This window comes from Eretmochelys imbricata, chromosome 11 (assembly GCF_965152235.1).
Source record: "Eretmochelys imbricata isolate rEreImb1 chromosome 11, rEreImb1.hap1, whole genome shotgun sequence".
Classification (NCBI taxonomy): domain Eukaryota; kingdom Metazoa; phylum Chordata; order Testudines; family Cheloniidae; genus Eretmochelys; species Eretmochelys imbricata.
In genome coordinates this window covers 63,714,643-63,735,786 of record NC_135582.1, presented here as the reverse complement: position 1 = coordinate 63,735,786, position 21,144 = coordinate 63,714,643, and the positions used below count along the sequence as shown (strand labels likewise).

At 45.3% G+C, this 21,144-nt stretch overlaps 1 protein-coding gene across 3 annotated transcripts in view; it reads left to right on the top strand.

Moving 5' to 3' along the window:
- The window catches only part of PLEKHM3 (pleckstrin homology domain containing M3), a 152,889-nt gene that overhangs the window by 24,106 nt on the left and 107,639 nt on the right, over positions 1-21,144 (top strand). For all 3 annotated transcript variants that reach the window (XR_013347492.1, XM_077829984.1, XM_077829985.1), the window contains one exon: positions 8,905-9,840. Coding sequence is in view for 2 of the 3 variants with exons in the window: in XM_077829984.1 (XP_077686110.1) it covers positions 8,905-9,840 (936 nt within the window). In the remaining variant the exon portion in view is untranslated. The remainder of the gene's footprint in view (positions 1-8,904; positions 9,841-21,144) is intronic.

Sequence of the window (21,144 nt, the reverse complement as noted above, 5' to 3'; positions counted from 1 at the left end):
CCCTGCACCAAAGAGGGTGCAGTCTAATGCTCCTATGCTACACTCATTTACACCTGTGCTTAATTAGTTCCATTGGTTCTGGGACTACTCATGGGAGTAAGTTAAGCATAGGTGTAAATGTTGGCAGGACTGAGGTCTCAATCGACAAAAGAGAAAAAAGGTGAAAGAGACACAAGCACACAGAGATGAAGTGACTCACCCAAGGTCACCCAACAGGTCAGTAGTGGAGCCAGGGAAATGACCACGGTTCTCCTGACTGCCAAGGTGAAATCCTGACTCCGGAAAAATCAATGGCAAACCTCTCATTGATTTCAGTGAGGCCAGGATTTCACCCCATGTATTTTTTAAAAATCCTCATCTGTGCAACTAATAAATAGTGGCCCATAAAGCTGGAAACTTACAGAATGTATATTTTTTTCACCATTTCTGCTGGTTTGAAGCTTGCATTGCAGTCAGTTTAGGCAGGGAAACATTGTCTTCTCTAACTTCCTGGGAGTTCTGCCTGAGTAAGGACTTCGGGCCCCGCACCTCTAAAGAGGGAATCTTGTCTTCTGGGCTTATGACATCTATATACTGTTGCAAGAGTAGAATGATAGAAAGCTGAGCTCTCCTTTGTGGCTATATAGTACACTCTGAACTGGGTTGGGTTTGTTTTTCTTTTTTTTTTGAGCCATACATAAACCTCCGTTAATGAACAACGAAGTTTGGGCTTGCAGGTTTCCTTTGTTGGGATCATTTGCAGTCGACTTACTTTTGAGTTGTCTGTAAACATGTGAGCGTTGCTCTCCCTCCCGTTCTTCTGTTCCTGAACACGAATGGCCCTTTGCCTCATATTGGCCAGAGAAGCCCTGGCTCTTCCTTTTCCAGACACTCTTACAGAAACTTTTATAATTCTCAGTGCCTAGGAGCAGGGAGACTCTTCTGAGCAGAGTGTTTATTTATACAGTAGCTGGTGAGGAGAAACTGAGCAGGTTTTTCTTTAAGGGAATGTATGGTTTGTGAAAGATGGCAGCATAACCGCGCCGGGGCCTGGAGTTGTCATTCATAGACGCAGGTACAGCATAAGCCAATAGCAGTGCGGATGTCCTCATGCTGCCCCAGCAATGCTGTTTAGGAATTTCATGTCGGCTTGAGGGAGTCATTTAGGAGGGTAAAGACCTGTTTATCCGTCGCTTTCTCCAGGATCACCACTGTGGTGTGGACATTTTGTTTGCTAGGAAATGGAATGAGATCAGCAATGCATTTCACAAGGGTCCTCAGCTGGCAAACAACTTTTGGCCATGTTTGAACCAGTGACTAAGCCCCAGTCCTGCAGAAAGAGACACATGAGTAACTTTATGCCTGTGAGTAGTGTCATTAAGATCATAGAATCATAGAATATCAGGGTTGGAAGGGACCTCAGGAGGTCATCTAGTCCAACCCCCTGCTCAAAGCAGGACCAATCCCCAATTTTTGGCCTGATCCCTAAATGGCCCCCTCAAGGATTGAACTCACAACCCTGAGTTTAGCAGGCCAGTGCTCAAACCACTGAGCTATCCCTCCCCCCCTCCATGTGACTCCCCAAGTTAAGTGCATAAGTGTTGGCCAGATCAGGCTCTTAGGAGGGAAAGTCTCTGTGTCTCATTACAGCTCCCCTGAAAAGGGTTGATTAGAGCTGCTTTGAACATTTTCCTTGAGCAAAAGTGGGCTTTTTTCCTAAACAAACATTTTCTGCAAAAAAATGATTTTTTTAACTGAAAGCCCTAAAAAATTCAGCTTTTGGTTTTTCATAAAAAACCTGGAAAATTTTTTGGGGAAAAAAAGGGACCATTCTTCATTTCTTTTGAAATTTTTCACTGAAAATACCATCACCGTTTTCTTTCTAGCTTGGTTGTTATCATCCTGAATGGACTGAGCAGTAATAATCAGCAGAGGGCTGTGCTATGAATCTGCTGCTGCTCTTTTCTTCCTTCTCAGAGAGGGTGTAATAATGATACCTATTATAATAATCATCAGCAGATCTCAAAGCGCTTCAAACCTTTAATGTATTTATCCTCACAACATCTCTGTGAGGTAGGGCAGTGCTATTATCCCCACTGTACAGAGGGGAAACTAAGGCATGGAGAGGTTAAATGAATTGCCTGGGGGTCATAGAGGAAGCTTGTGGCAGAGCAGGGAATCAAATCTGGGTCTCAAAGGCTGAAGCTAGTGTTCTAACTATTGGAGCATCCTATAGGAACGCTGCCAGGCGGGGAAGATGTGGTAGTTGAAAGGCTGGTGGTGAGATGCAGGTGTGTGGGGACCCTGAGAGGAGCGAGATGTTAAAGATGACTGGTGAAGTGCTTATTGTGACCAATCCGAGAGTAGAGCCCACAGGGCCTAGCGCTTGGAGCACCTACCAGGCAGATTTTAGGTTCCTAATTGTCTTGTGTGTCTTTGAAAATCTATCCCTGAAGCGCTTGCCTCAGAGCTTGTGACACGGAAGCCATCTATGTAGCGGCTGCACCAGGCGTGAGGGGACATTAGGTACAGTATTTTGCACCGTGCATCTAGCACTGCAGAACACAAACTTGGATCTGGTACACCTCAGTGTAGATGGGAGGGATGAGCCATTACAGCCTTGTCTGACCGAGATCCCAAAATAATCACAATTAAATTTGTAGCCATGAGCTTCTTTGTGGGGATAAAGAATTGGCTTGGAGATTGACAACAGCAAGTGCGTCTGTATGAGATACCTCCTGGTGAAGGAGCTGGGTGACTAAGGTTGCTTCTTGTCCACACTTTACCCGATGTGCCAATGACTTGGATGGAGGGAATGTGGTGTAGAGATTATTGATAATTGCTGGTGATACAAAACTGGAGAAGGAAGAGAAATCAGTACAAAGAATGATTGCAGTGAAGATCAACTGAACAACTAATGACTTGGGGTATGTGCTTACAAATAGCATATACAACCAAAGTAGGGTAATAGGGCCAGACCCTCACTGGTGTAAATTGACTTTGAAGTCAATGGGACTAGAGTTTAGTGACAGAAATAGCCTACCAGATTGAGTCTGTTTGCCTGCTTCTTTGATGCAACACTTCATGTATCAGTCTTCAGTGTAAAATGGTTACATGATTTAAAAACTCTTGTATGTGGTGCCTTTTTGTATTTCTGGGATTCTACGGCAGTAAAGCTCTCAAAATAATCCAGTTGCTGTCATCCTGGTGGCAGAGCAATATTGCTTTGCATTGCCAGGTGGAAGACCTGGGTTCTATTTAAGGTTCTGATCCTGCGAGCTGGGAAATCTGCAGAGACATCATGTTTGCTCCTGAAAGAGGAAGGCATGGAAAGCCTTGTATGAGTTAGAAATGATCCCTGATAAATCAAGTTAATTTCAGAGTGGCTGTCACCTGGGGCTACCTTATTCCCACGGTTAAGACGTGGATGCGGTAAAAGCACTGGGGAGGATGGCGGAGGGAGTCCGAATATTGGAAGGCAGACCTGGAATAAATTATTTAATTTTTAAATAGCACCTAGCGGACCCAAGTGAGTTCAAGGCCCCATTGTGGCTAGGCACTGCACACACACGTAGTAAGAGATATGCCCTGATGGGGTTACACTCTAAATAGACAATACAGACAAAAGACATAAGGGGAAACTGAGGCACAGCATGGTGACGTGACATGCCCAAGATCACACAGAAGGTCAATGTCATACCCAGGAAATAGGCTGCCAGTCCAGTGCCCTATCCACCAGACCACACTATTTCTCTAAATCCCTCCCTTCGTCCACTCGCATGGGAGATGCTTCTCACCAGATCTTGACCGCTCCCTCGGATTGGACACCGTTGGGGTAGGAGACGTGAGGCAAGGCAAGTTCAGTGGTGATGCTGAGGGTGGGGCTACATTGGCAACCCTGGGGAATGGGTAGGTGAGGTAGCTATATTACAGAGATGGGTAGCATGACCTGCTCTGCCGTCTTGTGTACGTGGGAGGCTCTGGAAGGTGAATGGGGATGGAGAATCCAGTAAGAGAGAGTGAGAGGGGCACAGACACGGAAGACAAGCCGCCAGGGCAGAAGGGTTATGGAATAACACTGACGAGCTTGGATGCGAAGCTTAACTGGGCCTCTTCAGACTGAATTATTGGCTGCAAGTGTGGTGGGGAAAATAGTTTATCACTATGGGACTTTGTGCTCCGGAGTTATGGAACTTCACTGAGTTACTGAGACGGAATTTTGAACTCTTGGGGCCGTGCTAGCTGCTTATAATAAAGTTATGATTTTACATAGCATTTCCAGCTTGGTTTCTAAGACTTTTCCCCTATGGCCGATGCCAAGGTAACTATCCTGATGTGAACTGAACCTGTTTTAAATAGCTTTGTTAGTCACATTCATCCCTTTCTTCCTTCCCTTTGAAGCTGAGTCAGGGAGTTTATACAAAAGCTGGCTAATGCTTTTTCATTCGGTATTCCCATTTCCTTTAGAAGCGTGGGACGTACATTTCATGTATCTAATAGCCACTAATAGGTAACCATTTTTGTAGTGTGTGCACCTTCTGCCTTTTCCATACCTATGAATGGGGGTCCTGATGCTGGTCTCCCATACATCTCTCTGTCACTTGAGAATTAAGTGGGCCTGAGTCGCTATTACACAGTGACTGCCACCTGTGCAAAATGCTATTGTTCTGACCTGGAAGCTATCCACTGGCATAAATCACTAGATAAGGTGTAGGTCAATGGAGTATAAGGCCTATTGACTTCAGGGGATTTACTCCTGGTTTATACCAGTGTAACTGAGAGCAAAGTCCGGCCCCTGATTCAGAAAAATTCCCTGTCGCTGCACGTAGAAAAACAGGGAGAAAATAATTATTTTTAAATCTCTCTGATTGGCTAGACAGTTCATTTCACTCTGCATCTTTATATTGAATCATATGCTAGAATAGCTGCCATGTGGACATTTTATTGGAAATGAGCACACACCTGATTTGTAGAAGTGGTTTAAGGAACCTGGTCCTTCGATATTAACGGGTGTGTAACAACAGACAGCATGAATAAAGCTGTACTTTAAAAAACAGGCGTGTGTGCTCATAGACTCATGGACTTTAAAGTCAGAAGGGACCATCGTGATCATTTAGTCTGATCTCCTGCACAGTGTAGGCCACAGAACCTCACCCACTCCTGAAATAGACCCCTCCGCTTTCTTCAAGTTTGATCTGTTTCTGAAAATCTTCGCTTCTTTTTATTGGAGGAGTTGGGTATGATTGCATATTTCAATTGCCCCTAGGAACAAGGTGCAGTTGTTTCGAATACGTTATGCACATTTACCATGACTGAAAATGTGATTAAACCAACTCCCCCAAGAATGGACAAACCTAGAATTAGAGGTAGCCTAATTCACCATTCTCAAAGTCGGTTTTGCCTTCCTTGAAGCTAAAGACTAAAAAATAGTGAAAGCTGTGGACACCTGATCTTGCAGCCATAGAAATCATTGTCAAAGCTTCCACTGAGTTCAGTAGTGTAGGATCGGGGGTTTAAAGCATAGCCTTTTGGCCAAGGATTTTCCTTGAAACATTAATGAATTAAACTTCATGGCACACCAATAAAGTAGGCACTGTACACCTTTTACGGATAAGTAGACTGAAGCACAAAGAGTTTAAATGCGTTGTCCAAGGTCATGCAGACAGTCAGGGGCCAGTCTGGGAACGGAATGCAGGAGCTGTCTTCTCTGTCTCTGGACAGCACTTCTTAATCTAAAATATATTCAAATAACGCGGATGTGAGAAAACACATTTGTTTGTCTTTTAATAGTAGCATTCACTTTGGCGTGTGAAGGGGCAGGCTGCCTGCCTACAAACAGAAACACAAATACAATCTGCTTGGCAATGAGAAAAAATATCCCAGCTTTGCTTAAACCATTTCTGATCTCCCCTCTTCCAATGCTTGTGGAAATCAGAGATGATTTGAGGTGGTGAGCCACCATATCAGGTGGACACTCGGTGCAAGAAATTTTAATGAGATGTAATCCAAACAAACTACCCAGAGAGAGGAGGTAATCTGCAGAGAGAATTCTCGGCTGCTCCCAGCTGCTGTCTGTTTGTTTTCCTCTTATTTTTCAAGAAATTACAGTTCAAAAAAGCATGAACCCAGATGTGGGTTATTTACTGTGATTATCTCCCTTTTTACTGTGCCTCAATTTAATTTCCCTGGTTTTGGGGCGGGAGGAGGAAGAAGAGAAATGCTGTTTCTATTTATGTGGTGAACAGAAAGATGGCAGCACTCAGTGGCTGGGTATTATCTGGCTTATTATGCATCAAGGAGATGAAGGAGCAGAGGAGGGTGAAGGGAGGGGCACCTTCTAATACAGCCCATCTATCCAGCATCCATTGCCCTGACCCGAACAGTATGAATTTGAATTTTAATCAAGATGGCTGATGTTTTTGTCCCAGTTAAAGTGGAAGCGGGTGAAGCCAATTCATAGAAGCTTGAAGGAAGGGGAGAGGGAATGCCTAGCGAAAGAGAGAGAGCCTTTCTGTCACTCACCAAAAGACAAGCACATTTCTGGGTAGCTGAACGAGGCCTGGGGGTAGGGTGTGGTTATGAGTTTGTCTTATTATGGAAGAAGCTTGAACTGTCGTCTGTACTTTGGAAGCAGAGAGAGTGAGTGAGATTGCTGTTGGGTCTGCAGCAGGACCACCTCTTTTATTGGATTAACCGAGAAGGAAGATGACTGTAGAATGTGTACCCATTATCTGCACTACAAAGGGATTAGTGTGGGTTTCAAAGAAATTAATGGCTTTTGAGTTAGCACAGAAATACTAATGAATGTCAAGGCCAGAGATGTAAGGCAAACAGAATTGGTTTCTCCACCACCCCCCTCCCCCCCCCTTTGCATTTGGGGTCTGAGTTTAATTTTTCTCTGCAATTTTACAATTTAGATCTATGGTTTTCCCTTTTAGCCGAAATACTCTGTAGTAGGTTGTCCATTTGCAGGGAGTACTTAAATTTGTGTGTTTACATCCATATCAGACAGGATAATGCTTAAATCAGTGAAATAGTTGAAAACAGCTGCACAGAAAGTCTGTCTACACTGGGAAAATTTATCATGTTAAAAACATGTTAACTAACATGATGTTAAACACAGTTTTGTCCTTAGTGTTTGTCAGGAGAGTGGTCGATTTAGGACATGATAGCTAAGCCCAACCTAAACGTGACCTTTTTCCTGGTGTAAAGGTAGGGTAGCCCCCTGAGCTCGATTTTGTTGTTGTTGCTGGTTCAGTTTAGCCCAGGTTTCTGTGACTACACTAGGGAAAAGGTCAAGTATTAGTGAAATCCTGGTCTATGTTACAAAGTTCGGTCAACCTAACTGCATAGCTTAGCGAAATGAAAAATATAGTGGCCCGGGTGATGTAGTTTAGGCCAACCTAATCCCCAGTGTAGACACCGCTAGGAATTCTTCTGTCAACCTAGCTACTGCCTCTCAGAGGTGGATTTACTATGGCAACAGAAGGGATTCTTCTGTTGCTGTAGTAAGCATGTCCACTACATCAGCTCAGCATTTCTAATGTAGACAGAACCTAAGTCTGACCTTAATTTGACCACTTTTCTTAGTCCAAACCCTTGAGTATGTCTTCCCTGCAGCATTAATTTGCGCTCTTACTCTGGTGTTCCCCTTAACGTTCCTTGTATCCACGCACACAACCCTCTGACCTGTGCTGTCTGGTGCTTTCAACCCAAGTTAGCTGGCCCAGGTGGGACTATAGGATAGAGTCTGGGTTCTGCTTACACTCGGGCTGGTAACCCACCCCACCCACTGTGCAGTGCGGATACAGGCTAAGCCACTTGAGTGCTCATAACTCTTCAGTGTCTTCCCACAATTCCCCCTGCTGCACTCCAAAGGATAGACAAGTTCTCCCACAGTCCACTGGGAAAGAAGCATAGAGAAAGTAGTGTGTTTCTCAATACTTGAACTGCGTGGGAGGTTCTAGATCAAGGATCTGCAACCTTTGGCACAAGGCCCATCAGGGAAATCCGCTGGCAGGCCAGGCCGGTTTGTTTATCTGCAACATCCGCAGGTTCGGCCAATTGCAGCTCCCACTGGCTGCGGTTCGCCTCTCCAGGCCAATAGGGGCTGCAGAAAATGGCGTGGGCCAAGGGATGTGCTGGCCACCACTTCCCACAGCCCCCATTGACCTGAAGCAGCGAACCACAGCCAGTGGGAGCTGCGATCGGCTGAACCTGCGGACACTGCAGGTAAACAAACCGTCCCGGCCCGCCAGCGGATTTCCCTGAGGGGCCATGTGCCAAAGGTTGCCGATCCCTGTTCTAGATGGTAGGATGTATGGCATGTTCATAGATAGAGCCACTTTAGAAAGAACCTCTAGAAAATATTATACAGCTGAGCCTGGCCACTTTTTTTAATATGATTTAGCATTTTAGGGTTTCCATTTTTGCTATACCATGGGAGGCAATGTGGCCTAGTGGATAGGGCACTTGACCGGGGCTCAGGAGACGTGGGCTTTATTCCCAGCTCTGCCACTGACCTGCTGGGTGACGTTGGGAAAGTCACCTCACCTTTTCTGTGCCTCCAGTTCTCATCTGTAAAATGTGGTGGAATGATACTGACGCTCCTTGGTAAAGCACTTTGAGATCCACAACTGAAAAGAGCTGCAGGAAAGCTGGGTATTAATATGTTTATCATTTCATCTCAATCCTAATCTGCAGTTGGCTGCATGGATGTGTCAAGCTTTGCTTCTCCTGCATCATATGTCCCTGCCGAAAATATTTTATTTGGGCCAAGACTGTCCCAGTCATACCAGTTCCCCTTAGAAATATCATAATACTTCATTTGGTGTGCCCAGGAATACTGGGCAATTGCTGTGAGCCAGAATGACTATAGAGTGAATTGTTGGGAAATAAGTAATTGTCTTGTTTGGTTTCTTCCAGAACACAAGCTGACATTCCCAAATATTCTGAAGAAGGGATACCTAGAAATTAGAAAGGACCATGACAGCTGCTGGCAGCCCTGTTATGCAGAGCTCACTCCATACAAACTGTACCTGTATTACCTTGACAGTAGTGGCAACCAGAATTTTCCTACCATGTATCCGCTTTCACATTTCCAAAGTGTCACTGTCACAGGCAGCACTGAAACAAAGATGGTGGATGCCGTTCTGTCGGATAACTCCCAGCTGCAGCTGAAGGCAGAGTCGCCGTGGGAGACTTTGGACTGGGGAAAGAAGCTTTGGGAGGTGGGGCATTCCTCTGTGCCATTGTTCATGAGGCAGCAGGAAGACCTAGAGGACTCACAGAAGCTGGACAACAACAGGGACCTTCCCCAGATTCATGGCTTACAAAAGAAGCCTGCTGAGCTTTTCCAGTGTACAGCTTTGAGCCAAAGTACAAAGGAGTACCAAAACATTCTCAGGTCAGGGACTCTTTATAGGTTGACGGTCCAGAATAACTGGAAAGCATTTACTTTTGTACTAAGCAGATCTTGTCTCATGGCATTTCAGCCCGGGAGTCTCGATGAAGACCCTCTCCTGAGCTATAACATTGACGTGTGCCTGACTGTCCAGACAGATATTCTGGATGACTGTGACTCTTGCTTTCAGGTCATTTTCCCTCAAGATGTCCTCCGGCTGCGTGCAGAGACCCGTCAGAGAGCACAGGAGTGGATGGAGGCCCTGAAATCTGCAGCCAACGCAGCCAGAAGTTTAGGTCCAAACCTGCAGGTTACTCTCAGAAACAAAGCCAGAGATCAGCCTCTGGGGAAAGTCTTTAGGCAGAGCAAGCGCCAGTCTGTGACCACCAGCTTTCTGAGCATTCTGACCACGTTGTCTTTGGAAAGAGGACTCACGGCCCAGAGCTTCAAGTGTGCAGGTAAGCGACTTCGTTGCAGTAGCTTTGCGCTCACATACTCTATATTGGATAAAATAGCAACTGCTTGTAAGTCCTTGTAAGGATTCATGCACATTTGTCCAGGAAATGGGCACTCATTTTCCATCCCTGTAACGCCACAGGCTGTGAAGGCATCAGATCTGGCTGGTTTTGGCCTGGATTAGCAGCCTGGGGCATGTCTGAGAGAAACAGAAGGCGTTGTGAGGGCTGGTGCTGTAGGTGGCGCTCTTCCCTCTGAGTCACGACAGTTGACAGTGACAGAAACCGTGAGAACATCTCCTATCATATTAGGTTTTGCAAACCCCTTTTTAAATTAACCTTCTGCGGGTGGATAGATTGTTCTCTTTGGTTTTTTTTACTGTGTGTGTGTACAGTGCCTAGCCCAATGAAATGGGCTAGGTTCCTGATAGCGCTAATGTAATAGAAATAATGCTGAAGCTAAATTCTGGAGCTAAGGTGCCCCTTTAATGACAACAAAGGCGTTACTTTACTTTAATGGTAATAAGGCGTGAAGGCACAACACTTTGCGATGTGATGTCATGCAATCTCTGAGCCTAAGCAGGTTTGGGTAGGTATTGGATAGGGGATCTCAAAAGCACGCTGAGGGGCTACAGAAAGCGGTGATGATAGATAGTGCTTTTCCCTCTGAGTCACCCAACATGTGAGGTGAAAGGTGTGAACTTCTAGGTGTAAACTTCAGGTCTTTGACCACTTATGGTTATTAGGAAGACTACAGCATTTTTGTAAGAGTAGGGTGTCAAGCCATTGTCTGGGACCAATTCCACTTTGAGTAACCATATTCTGTCTACCTAAGATTTACCCTTTAGCCTCAGCTGAATACACAAGTATTATTCACTTCCTCTTCCAACTTGTGCTGTGTTACTGTGAAGTGGCTGTTGCATTTAATTGGAGGTTTAGGTGATTCATAGGGAGGAAGTCTTGCCTAGTGGTTAGAGCACAAGACTGGGAGTCAGAAATTCTGTATTCTCGTTCTGACTCTGCCACTGACTCATAGTGCATCATGAGGTGACTAGCAGAGACCTAAATTTTCAAAAGTGATTTGGGGTGCATTAGGTTTTGGGTGCCTACTTTAATATACCTTAAAAGAGTCTGATTTGCAGAAAGTGCTGAGCATGCCCCCCAATCAACAGGCCCCTTTAAAATGTCTCAAGTTGGGCACCTAACAATGGAGGCACCCAAAATCACTAGTCACATCTAGTCACTTTAGAAAATTTAGGCCTGTTAGTCTCTCTCTGCATGTTCCCCCATCTATAAAATGGGGATAAGAAATCCTACCAGACACAGATGGATTATGGGGATCAATTGATGTTAGTAAAGCAATTTTGAGACCCTAAGGTTCTGGGCACTACAAAAGTGCCCGAGTAAACAGACCAGTATGTATGTGTACAATTGGAACTGCTCAAGGGTACTTTGTCATGGGCCCTTTCTATTCGCAGCTACTAGAGCTCCTCCTGTAACTCAAGTGATAGGGGCCTGTGTTTTAGGACCAAGAGGATCTGAGTTCTATGCAGCCCCCAACTATCGAACTTGCAGACTGTGTAATTTTTTCATTGCTGTATCTTCTCTGAGTCTTTCCTTTCCAAAGAAGTTCAAGTTCAGCTCCTGGGCTTCAGGAGGAGACTCCCTGTTTGCTTGGATTATCACGCCCTTCCTTCAGATACGGTCACCTGTCTGTGTGTGTTCTAGGCATGAGATCTAGATGTGTGCTTATCTGCTTTTTTCCTTCCCTGGAAGTGGATTTAATGTCACAGCCTCAAGCATCAATGTTTGTTTTGTTTGATTAATCGTAACCTTAATTCATTTGAGAACTGACTAGTTCAGGGTACAATTTAATTGGTGCTTTTGAAATTCCTACTACCTACATCTTTAGGGACCTAAATACCTTAAAAAATCTGGCCCTAAGTCTCCTGTACCTCAGTTCCCCATCTATAAAATGGTGATAATAGCCTTTCCCTACCTCATGTGTGTTGTGAGGTTAAATACATTATGGATAGTGAGGCACTCGGGCCCAGATCCTCAGAGGTATTTAGTCTCCCACCTTTGTTGAAATCAGTGGAAGTTAGGAACCTAAATAACTTGGAGGTTCTGGGCCTACAGTGATGGGGAGCCATACAAGGACCTGAGAGAGATCTGTCTAATCTGTTACCCGTATGCAGTGCTGTTGTAGCTGTGTCGGTCCCAGGATAATAGAGAGACAAGGTGGGTGAGGTAATATCTTTTATTGGACCAACTGCTGTTGGTGGGAGAGGCAAACTTTCACTCTAGAGCTGGAGAACAGCTCTGTGTAAGCTCGAAAGCTTGTTTCTCTCAGCAGCAGAAGCTGGTCCAGTAAAAGCTATGACTTTATTTACCTGGTCTCTCTAATCTGTTACCTAGCAGTCAGGGTTTATTAAACTCCAGTGGAGGCAAAGTCAGTGGTCTCATTTTAAGATATTTTCAGGGTTTCCTTCTTCATTTTCTTCCTTTCTTCTTAATTCTCTTCACTTAAAAAAAATTCAGTAAAGAAACGTTCTCTCCTTCAGTGCCACCATTTCATTGCTGCCTTGCTTCCAAGAAAGCTAATGAGCGTGTTGTCAGCGACCTCAGCAGGAGCAGGCCATGGGAGAAAAACAAATAACCCATCGTCTTTAATTTGAGAAGTATTTTGGGTATTCTGGATTTTATCCTGTGGGAGCAGCCTTTTGTGTGGGAAAGGATGGATTTCCTCTCTGAAACATGCTACATTGCATCTCAAGTCACTCAGACTTTCCCCGCAGAAATAAAGCACCCTGACCTTGCTGGGGCGTGAGTGCTGTTTTTAAGTTGTGTTCTGATTTTTAAAAAGCCACGTGTAGCTTTCATGATGCTCCGAGGCCAGGTCTGCACTACAGTCCTGTCTCAGTGTAACTACATTGCTCAGGGGTGTGAAAAACCCACGCCCCTGAATGACATCGTTATACCAACCTAACCTCCCCTCCGTGTAGACCAGGGATTTCAAACTGAAATCACCACGAGGGCCGCATGAGGACTAGTACATTGGCCCAAGGGCCGCATCACTGACACCTTTTCATATAAAGATACAAAAGCCCCCCCTGGCCCCTGCCCCGCCTCTTCCCACCCTTTCCCACCGCCATTCCAACCCCTTCCCCAAAGTCCCCACCACAACTCCGCCCCCTCCCTGCCCCTATTCCAACCCCTTCCCCAAATCCTCGCCCCTACCTCGCCTCCTCCCCTGAGCACGCGGCTCCCTGCTCCTCCCCCTTCCCTCCTGGAATGCGCTAAGTGCCGCCAAAGAGCTGCTTGGCGGCGGGAAGCGTTTGGTGGTAGACAGTGGAGCAGGGACACGGCATGCTGGGGGGAAGGGCGAGCGGCGGGTGAGGGAGCTTGGTGGCTGCAGGAAATAATTCCGGGGGAGGAGGGGTGCGGGGAGCTTGGCGGGACGCAACAAATAGAGCTGCATGTTTGAGACCCCTGGTGTAGACAGTGCTATGGTGAGAGGAGAGCTTCTCCGGTCAACATTGCTACTGCCTCTCAGGGAGGTGGATTAACTACACCAATGGGACAGTCTCTCCTGTCGGCGTAGGTAGTGTCTTCACTAAAACACTGCAGCTGCACCAGTTCAACTGTATCGGAAGAAGAGCCCTGTTGCTTATTTGTTAGACATTTCCTGTGCTTCCCTGATTTTTCAGAGGTGATGAGCAAGCATAGCTCCCACAGTAGGATTTATGGGCACTCAGCATCTCTGAGACTGAGAATCAGGTGACTGGGCATAATTTTAACTTGAATGTCAATATACCCATACACAACACCCAGTTTTAGAGAAGGGTTTATGTCCATAGTGCTGTCTTTTTTCATTGTGGGCTGTGCCTGTCCCCCAGGTCCCGGAGAGTCAATTTGGAGCCTCTAGCTGCCACCACAATACAAATAAATAATAATAATTAATCATAACTGGGAAAATTCTATCCTGTTTGCTTCAGAGAGGAAAAGTTTGTGCCAAGGAGACTTTGGGGAATAAAGAGTCTTGAAGATCTCCATTGCTATACAGGCGGTTTCTGCTGTTTTACTTCATAGGCTGCTGTTTAACCTAACAGGACTGCTGTCTGTAATTACATCTTGTAGGCATTAAGAGCTTTCCCTCCCTACCCTACCTCCTACCCCGGCTGCTGGGAGGGGTAATCTTGGAAGGGGGGGGAGTTTTGCTGTGAATTCTTCAGCCATTTAGTGCAAATTCCTGTAATTACCGTCATTGTGTCGTTTCTGAATGGCACATAATACAGCAGAAGCCTTTCCTAATTGAGACCTTACAGGAGGTACAAATCCCTTCTTTGTTCAGCCTGCCAAATTAGTGCCGGAAAGTGGCAGGGTCCGAGTGGGAATCAAAGGCGAGCAACACAAAGATGGAACTTAAGGCTACAGTAATAACCCTCTCTTGTCCTTCAGGAAAAAAAGTAATGACCAATGAAAAATGAAGTTTTTTTGTTATAAATTCCCTTGACATGACAGCACCTCGGGGCTGCTTTATTTGTTTAGCAAAAGTGATTAAACAGTAATACAACAGGGCAGTCCATTGTCTACCATGCTACCGCCCACCCTACAGACCCCTGCTGCCTTGGCTAATTGATTGACAATGAACCTCTGATAAAGAAGTTTGTTGGGAGGTTTGATGGGGTTCCCCCCCCCCACATCTTTCTTTGTCTGGAGTTTCTTTTTGTTTGAATTGCACTCCACATTCCCCCCTCCCCCCGCTTCCTTTTAAAAGCTTTTCAGGGACAGCTCCCAGACAAACAGCTGACACTCACAAGCAGGTAGAGAAGAATGAAAACCTCTGTGCCTAGCTTTTGACAGGTTTATCTTGGGGGCTGACTAGCACTTTCCAACCATCGATATAAGCCAGGGCAGAAGTGTCAGACATAGCCACAGGGTGGAGGGGAAAGGGGGGACAGACTGTTGATGTGCTGGGGTGAGAAGGGTAGTTTAAAAAAACAGTTTTCCTTTGGTGGGAACTGATGTCTTAGCTTGGTCTGTGCATTGCCCCACACTGATGCCTTAGCTTGGTCTGTGTATTGCCCCACACTGGTTTCTCCTTCTTACTGTGGGGCAGGCCATTCCATTTCTCACATTGTGTTTTCAAGATGGGGAGCTAATATTTAGGCTGTTGATTAAAAGGATCAGGAGGGAGTGGAGATTTTTAAGACTGCATATATTTTATATGCTTTGTTGTGTGTACTCATATTTGGCTCAGAAGACAAATATTTCCTGGAGAGAAAGTGGGATAATCTGCACATTCCTTTGGCCCCAAAAAGTCAGCCTCTCCTCGGTCTCTAATTAATGTGCCCCATGACTCTCTTCTTACAAGCGAGGAGCCGGATCCTGCACTGTGATTCCCTAGCACAAGTGCCCACACTGGTGGTGAATATGTGGAACTCCGTACAGGTGTAGGGTTCCGTGCTAGATGATCACACGGGATCAGAAGCCTGAGGCCCTGATCCTACAAACACTTAAGCACATGCATAATTTAACTCGGGGGACCGCTCCATGTGCTTAAAGTTAAACACCTGCTTAAGTGCTTTGCCAGGTTGTGGTTCAAGCTAGTAAATGTCAAGCTTCATGGTTTGGCTTTTAACGTGCAGATATGGGAAAAGTTTACACAATCACAAGGTCCTTTTCTGTTAATGGGTTGTGTCACAGATAGATCCGCTATTTAGTTACTTCGTTTGGATACAGGCAAAATCCCTGAATTTATCAGATTAGGAATATAGGATTTGCCAGCCTGGATCAAAGCATGTGTCCATCAAGTCCGGTGTCCTGCATCTGGCAGTGGCTAGTAGCTTATTCTCCAGAGGAAAGTGTAGCTACCCAGTCCCTGCAGTAAAGCACCCAGCTGTTTGTTCAATACTATGGGGTCAAGGGGAAAGGAAGGAGCTTCTCCCATAGACCTAAGGGGATCAGATTACGCCTGGGGCTCCTAGCCCTTTTTTTGTCGTGCCCCCAGTTTTGAAATGGACTCTGGTGAGATGAGCTGCCTTTTCCCCTGATCTTCTTGCACTGTGCTCTGGCATAGTTACTAGTCTCTTTCTCCTTTGTGGGCGGGGGTCTTTTTTCCCGCTTCATCTTTTTCTTTTTTACAATTAATTGTAATTAGATTAATAAAAGGAAACACACGCAGCTCGAACTGCCAGTCCTAATGAATATGTGCCTTCCATCCTGATGCAAAATGTGCTCAGTCTCTTTATTGTTGTAGCTTTCTATTTTCCATCCTTGCTTTTTTTTTTTTTTTTTTCCCCTCCCACCGTTCTCTTTCCTGCTGTGCCAGGTGACTCCGATTCATTGTTCCCACACTTGCCAGAAAGATACACACTGCTGCTGGGGCTCCATAGACCTGGCTGCATGTGCTCTCTCTGCTAAGGTGAACGTCATGAGAGCAGAGAGGCAAGGGTTGGGCCAGCAAGCCCTGTATGCATGAGCTACTCCTGTGGCTGCCTGCAGTAGAGGCCACACAGGAGCAGCAGGTGGAAGGCTGGTGGCTTTCAAGGAGGCATTTTACCCATGGTTATGTTGTGATCACATTTCCACTGGTCGGGGGGATCTGGCAGAGCAGAAAAGAGGTCCTGCAGTTCTTTCTGCTAGCTAGAGCTAGTGTGGAGCTCACCCGCAGTTGGGAAAATGCTGGTTTTTGTCTTGCAGAATGAAATATGTTTACCCTTAATTTCCCTGCAAACCAGCAAATATTATTGTTCACAAAACTATTTAGTCACTTCAAAAAAAATCCAGCTACAGTACTGACTTGGTCTGACTGTCATTAAAACAATGGCTAGTGGACAGCTAGAGGTGCCCCTCCTTTGAATTCAGCAGATGCTTTGTAAGTTGTTGTTACGTCCTAGAAATTCAGTAGCACCTATCTTCTGAATTAAAAATCTTACAGGCCAAATTTCAATAAGCTGTTTGTGTGATACTATTATATCAGAAGGTCCTTTTAAAGACCTTCAGCCCCAGGTTATTGCAATTTCATTAATTCCATCCAGCAGCCCCTCAATCTTACCTATCTAAGGCATCTGCCTCTGTGGTGTCTAAATGCTGTACATATCCATTTATGTTCTATTTAGCGTAACCTCAGTTGATCTAATTTTTCTGTCTCTCCATGATTCCAGGGATTTTTCCTCATCTCCTCCTTCTGAGTCGCTATAACGATCCCTATGAGAGTGTGTGTTGCATTAAAAGATTGCATTTGTAATGGTGCATTATAAACCATTGTTTCTCATGGGTGTATAGCTGCCCTTTCAGAGCCCATGGAAATCAATAGAAAAACTTCCATTGAGTTCAGTGGAAGTAGGTTTGGGACCGTTAGGGCTCGGTCCTGCATTCCTTGTACTCACGTAAAAACTCCACTGGCCCTGTCTAGACTAGAATTTGGAAGGTGTTAGCTACACCTAGTCTGGACAAAGCCATTGGCTTCTGTGGGCTTTTCCAGGCAAAGGACTACCAGATGGGATTCTGAATTGGCTTGCAGGCGAAAGCTCAATTTGTCACATTCTCAGACGGATACAGGAGTAATTTTGCCTTGGTGTGCGATTAGACCTTTTGGGATTTATCCTGGCCCCCTGGCAGAGCCCCTCTGAGGTGAATGTGAATATTTAGAAACACGATGAGGCTACTGGTCATCAGTGCATTAGCGGTTTGAATGCTCCTGTTCGGGAAGATCACACAGGACGTATCAGATCATATCTCTCCTGCGGTGTTGATTGGCTAAGCGTGCCACATGTAACGAGAGGCGACAGCAGAAGCCATTTTCTTTTGGTTTCTAGAGGCAGGGTGTGTTTGTTCAGCTGAGCTTTCTGATCCAAGTCTAAGATGAACAGTGATTGTAAAACAGACATCCGATTCAATCTGCTCTCTTTGTCATCTGCTACATGTGTGCAGAATCGTCTCTTTATTCTACTGACAAAAATAAGTTTTTACTCCCGTTATCCACAGTACTGGGAGGATGAGCTGGATTCTGTTCTGAGGTGAGCATCTCAAACAGAATTATTATCTAAGTTCCCATTTGCAGGGCCACAATTTTCCCTCTGTTATGCCTTTGCAACCTCAGGAGTGTGACTGAGGTTGCATTGAGAAAAGGAGTACTTGGGGCACCTTAGAGACTAACAAAGTTATCTGAGCATAAGCTTTCGTGAGCTACAGCTCACTTCATCGGATGTAGCTCATGAAAGCTTATGCTCAAATAAATTGGTTAGTCTCTAAGGTGCCACAAGTACTCCTTTTCTTTTTGCAGATACAGACTAACACCGCTGCTACTCTGAAACCTGAGATTGCATTGCATTTCCAAGCCCTTTGGAGCCATTACAAACGCCGTAACACAACGGTCACAGCTCACTTAATGTGGTTTTGTGTCCATTTATCCTATGGACCCCGTTTTTGTGTGACTAGAGTGCCGCTAGAGCATATGAGCTGCATCTGTTGTGGATGTTGTTGTGTCTGACCAGGCAAATGCCAAAAGCAGTGTCTTAGAGAGACATGGTGTGTGAGGCGGTTCTGTTGGCGAAAGAGACCAGCTTTTAAGCCTATACAGAGCTCTTCAGCCAGCCCTGAAGAAGAGCTGCGTGTAGGTTCAAAAGCTTGTCTCTTTCTCCAACAAGGGTGGTCTAATAAAAGGTATTACCTAACCCACCTTATGTCTCTATATCCTGGGACAAACACAGCTACAACAGCACTGCAAAAGCAGCATCTGTAAACGTCCTATTCCCACACGCGTTGTGGTAGGAAAGGCATTGTCCAGAAAACAGTTAAGGAACCGCAACAGAAAACTGAACGATGTAGAGAGAGCTTCTGAGCCTCAGGGGTTACATTTTCCAAACAAGTAATTTTATGAGATATGACTTTATTCTGTCAGGCTGAGAAATCGGGATAGTCAATCCAGGCAGCTTTCACTCATCAAAGCAAATTACGGGCTAAATTAGAGGCTGACTACTACATGGATAGTTAATGGGCCATAAATCTTCATATGCATCTGTAAAGCATTAAGCATACCTTTGTTGCTAAATGAAATATACGTGCAAATGCTATAACTGACATAGTGACTAGCGAGAGGAAATTCACCTGAACAAAGACCTGTCAAAACTAAAAGAATTTGCTTTTAATAACCACACACAACATAGGGCAGCAATTACCCAAGATAGAGGTACAAACCACCCTTTGCATCTAAACTGAAGTGCTGTTGAGGCGCTCTAAATAAGCAGCCGCTGTATCAAAGAACACAAACTCTGCAAACCACGAGGTCTACAATGAGTTGAAAGTCAATGAGAAAACAGGGTGGGGCTAAGTGCCCCTTCAATGAACCGCAGAGCAAAAATGAAAATTGAGTGAAGTACAGGTTTTTCAGCCGAATTCCCCACGAGGCCCTGATATTGCAAATGTTTATTGCCCGTGCTTAGCTCTACGAACACGAGGAGCTTTGCAAAGTGACTGTTTGCATGTGTAAAGTTAAACGTGGGTGTAAACATTTGCAGGATCCGGGATGTAATTTTTAGTTATTCTTAAATTATTTTTCTCCCTCTGCCTGCTGGACTGGCAGTATTGGCTAGTCAGCGTGTATGTTCCATTAGGAATTAATCACGTACATTGCTAAGAACATAGAAAGTTAAGGAAACCCACTGCTCATGAAGACTGGAAGGTGGTAACTTGAGGTGGCCATATCAAACTCTGTGCCATTTTCCTTTCCTCTCCTTTACGCTGTTTCTAAAAGAATCAACTTCTGACTCCATGTCATGGATGTGACAAGATCGCAGAGTCTCGTTCTTCAGACACCAAGCAGGGCACTTGATGAAAAGAAGGAAAACTGGTTCTATCAAAAGCTAGACTGCCCCTTTCTGCTTCGCTACAGAGCTCTTCCAGCCCCTGCGTGCCAGTGGGTTAAAAAAAATAGTACACTTGTCTGTCTAGATAACTCTAGGCCTGTCATTATCATAGTATCTGAGCACCTTACCATACCCCTGTGAGGTAGGGAAGTCGTACAGTCCCTGCTGCAAATGAGGAACTGAGACACAGAGAGTTTAAGGTTGAGAGTTTCAAAGCCACTTAAAGGATTTAGATTCCCATTTCCCATTCCTGGACATCCAAATTCCCTCGGCAGATTGGAAAATCTCCACCTAAGCCCCAGGTCTCACAAGAAGTCTGTGGCAGAGGCAGGAACTGAACCTAGGTCACCTGTATCCTAGCCCAGCCCCTTAACCACGAGCCCCCCTTTCCTAGCATAGGAGCACCCTGGCTCTAGGAAAGATGTGCATTATGAATCCTTGTGTCATCCAGTTTGTTTGGGCTCTTTCCTCCCACAGAGTTAGAACTAGAAAAAAAGCCTATTGACGCTGGTACTGCGATTCTGCCAGCAGAGACATTACTAAGCCCAGAGCGGTTCACTGCTGTACACAGCACTCTGTTGCTGCTATTTCTGCAGCCCCTCTTTCTCCTCCCTTGCCTTCCTATTCAGGACTAGCCCCATGTTCTTTGACATGTTTGAGGTGAAAGCTTTTGGGTGGTGCTTGTTTTTCCCCTATTGCAAAGACCATACCCACTGCTACATGTTTCCCAGCCATATCTACTTTCCAATACCCATTAGTCAGGGATGGTTCAGGTACGATAGTACGTTTCCCCCTCCTTTGGCTTCTCCTATAGGGGTTCATACATGCTCATCAAGTGTAAAAATGAGCTTGCTAGGAAATCGAATGTATGATGCAAAGTCTCTTTTTTGGGGAGGGGGGGCCGAGGTGCAAGAGGGCAATCTGTTTGCTGACCCTTTCCCTCACTGGGAAGACCCGTGTTCACTTAACACTGTCTCCTTAAAGAGGTCAATTGTCCCTAATTCTCTCACTCAGCCTCAGAAGGTTTACAATTAGGAAAAGGCAGTGCTTTCTTTTCCAACGAACGTGATGGCAGGTTTTGTGTTCTAACCCTTAGATGCAGAGCCTGAATTTCAAAGGCATTAAACCCTGTGCTGCCCCTTCTCCCCTCCTCCTTTTTAAAAAAAACAAATAGCATAATTGGTGTGTGTCACAGAAATATATTTGTTGCTCTACATTGCTTTGAACCATGTAACATCAAAGGAATCCACTGCTTTCATAACTTGGTTTGAAAGAGTTGTAGAAATAACCACCATTATGAAACACAGCAGATAACACGGTTCAAGGAGGGGAAAGGAGAGAGATTTTCTTAGAGCAGAGTCTGTAAGGTGGAGGAAGACAGAGGTACAGTGGCCGTGGCCAGATCCAGAAAGAGAGCAATGTGTGCAAATTTTAC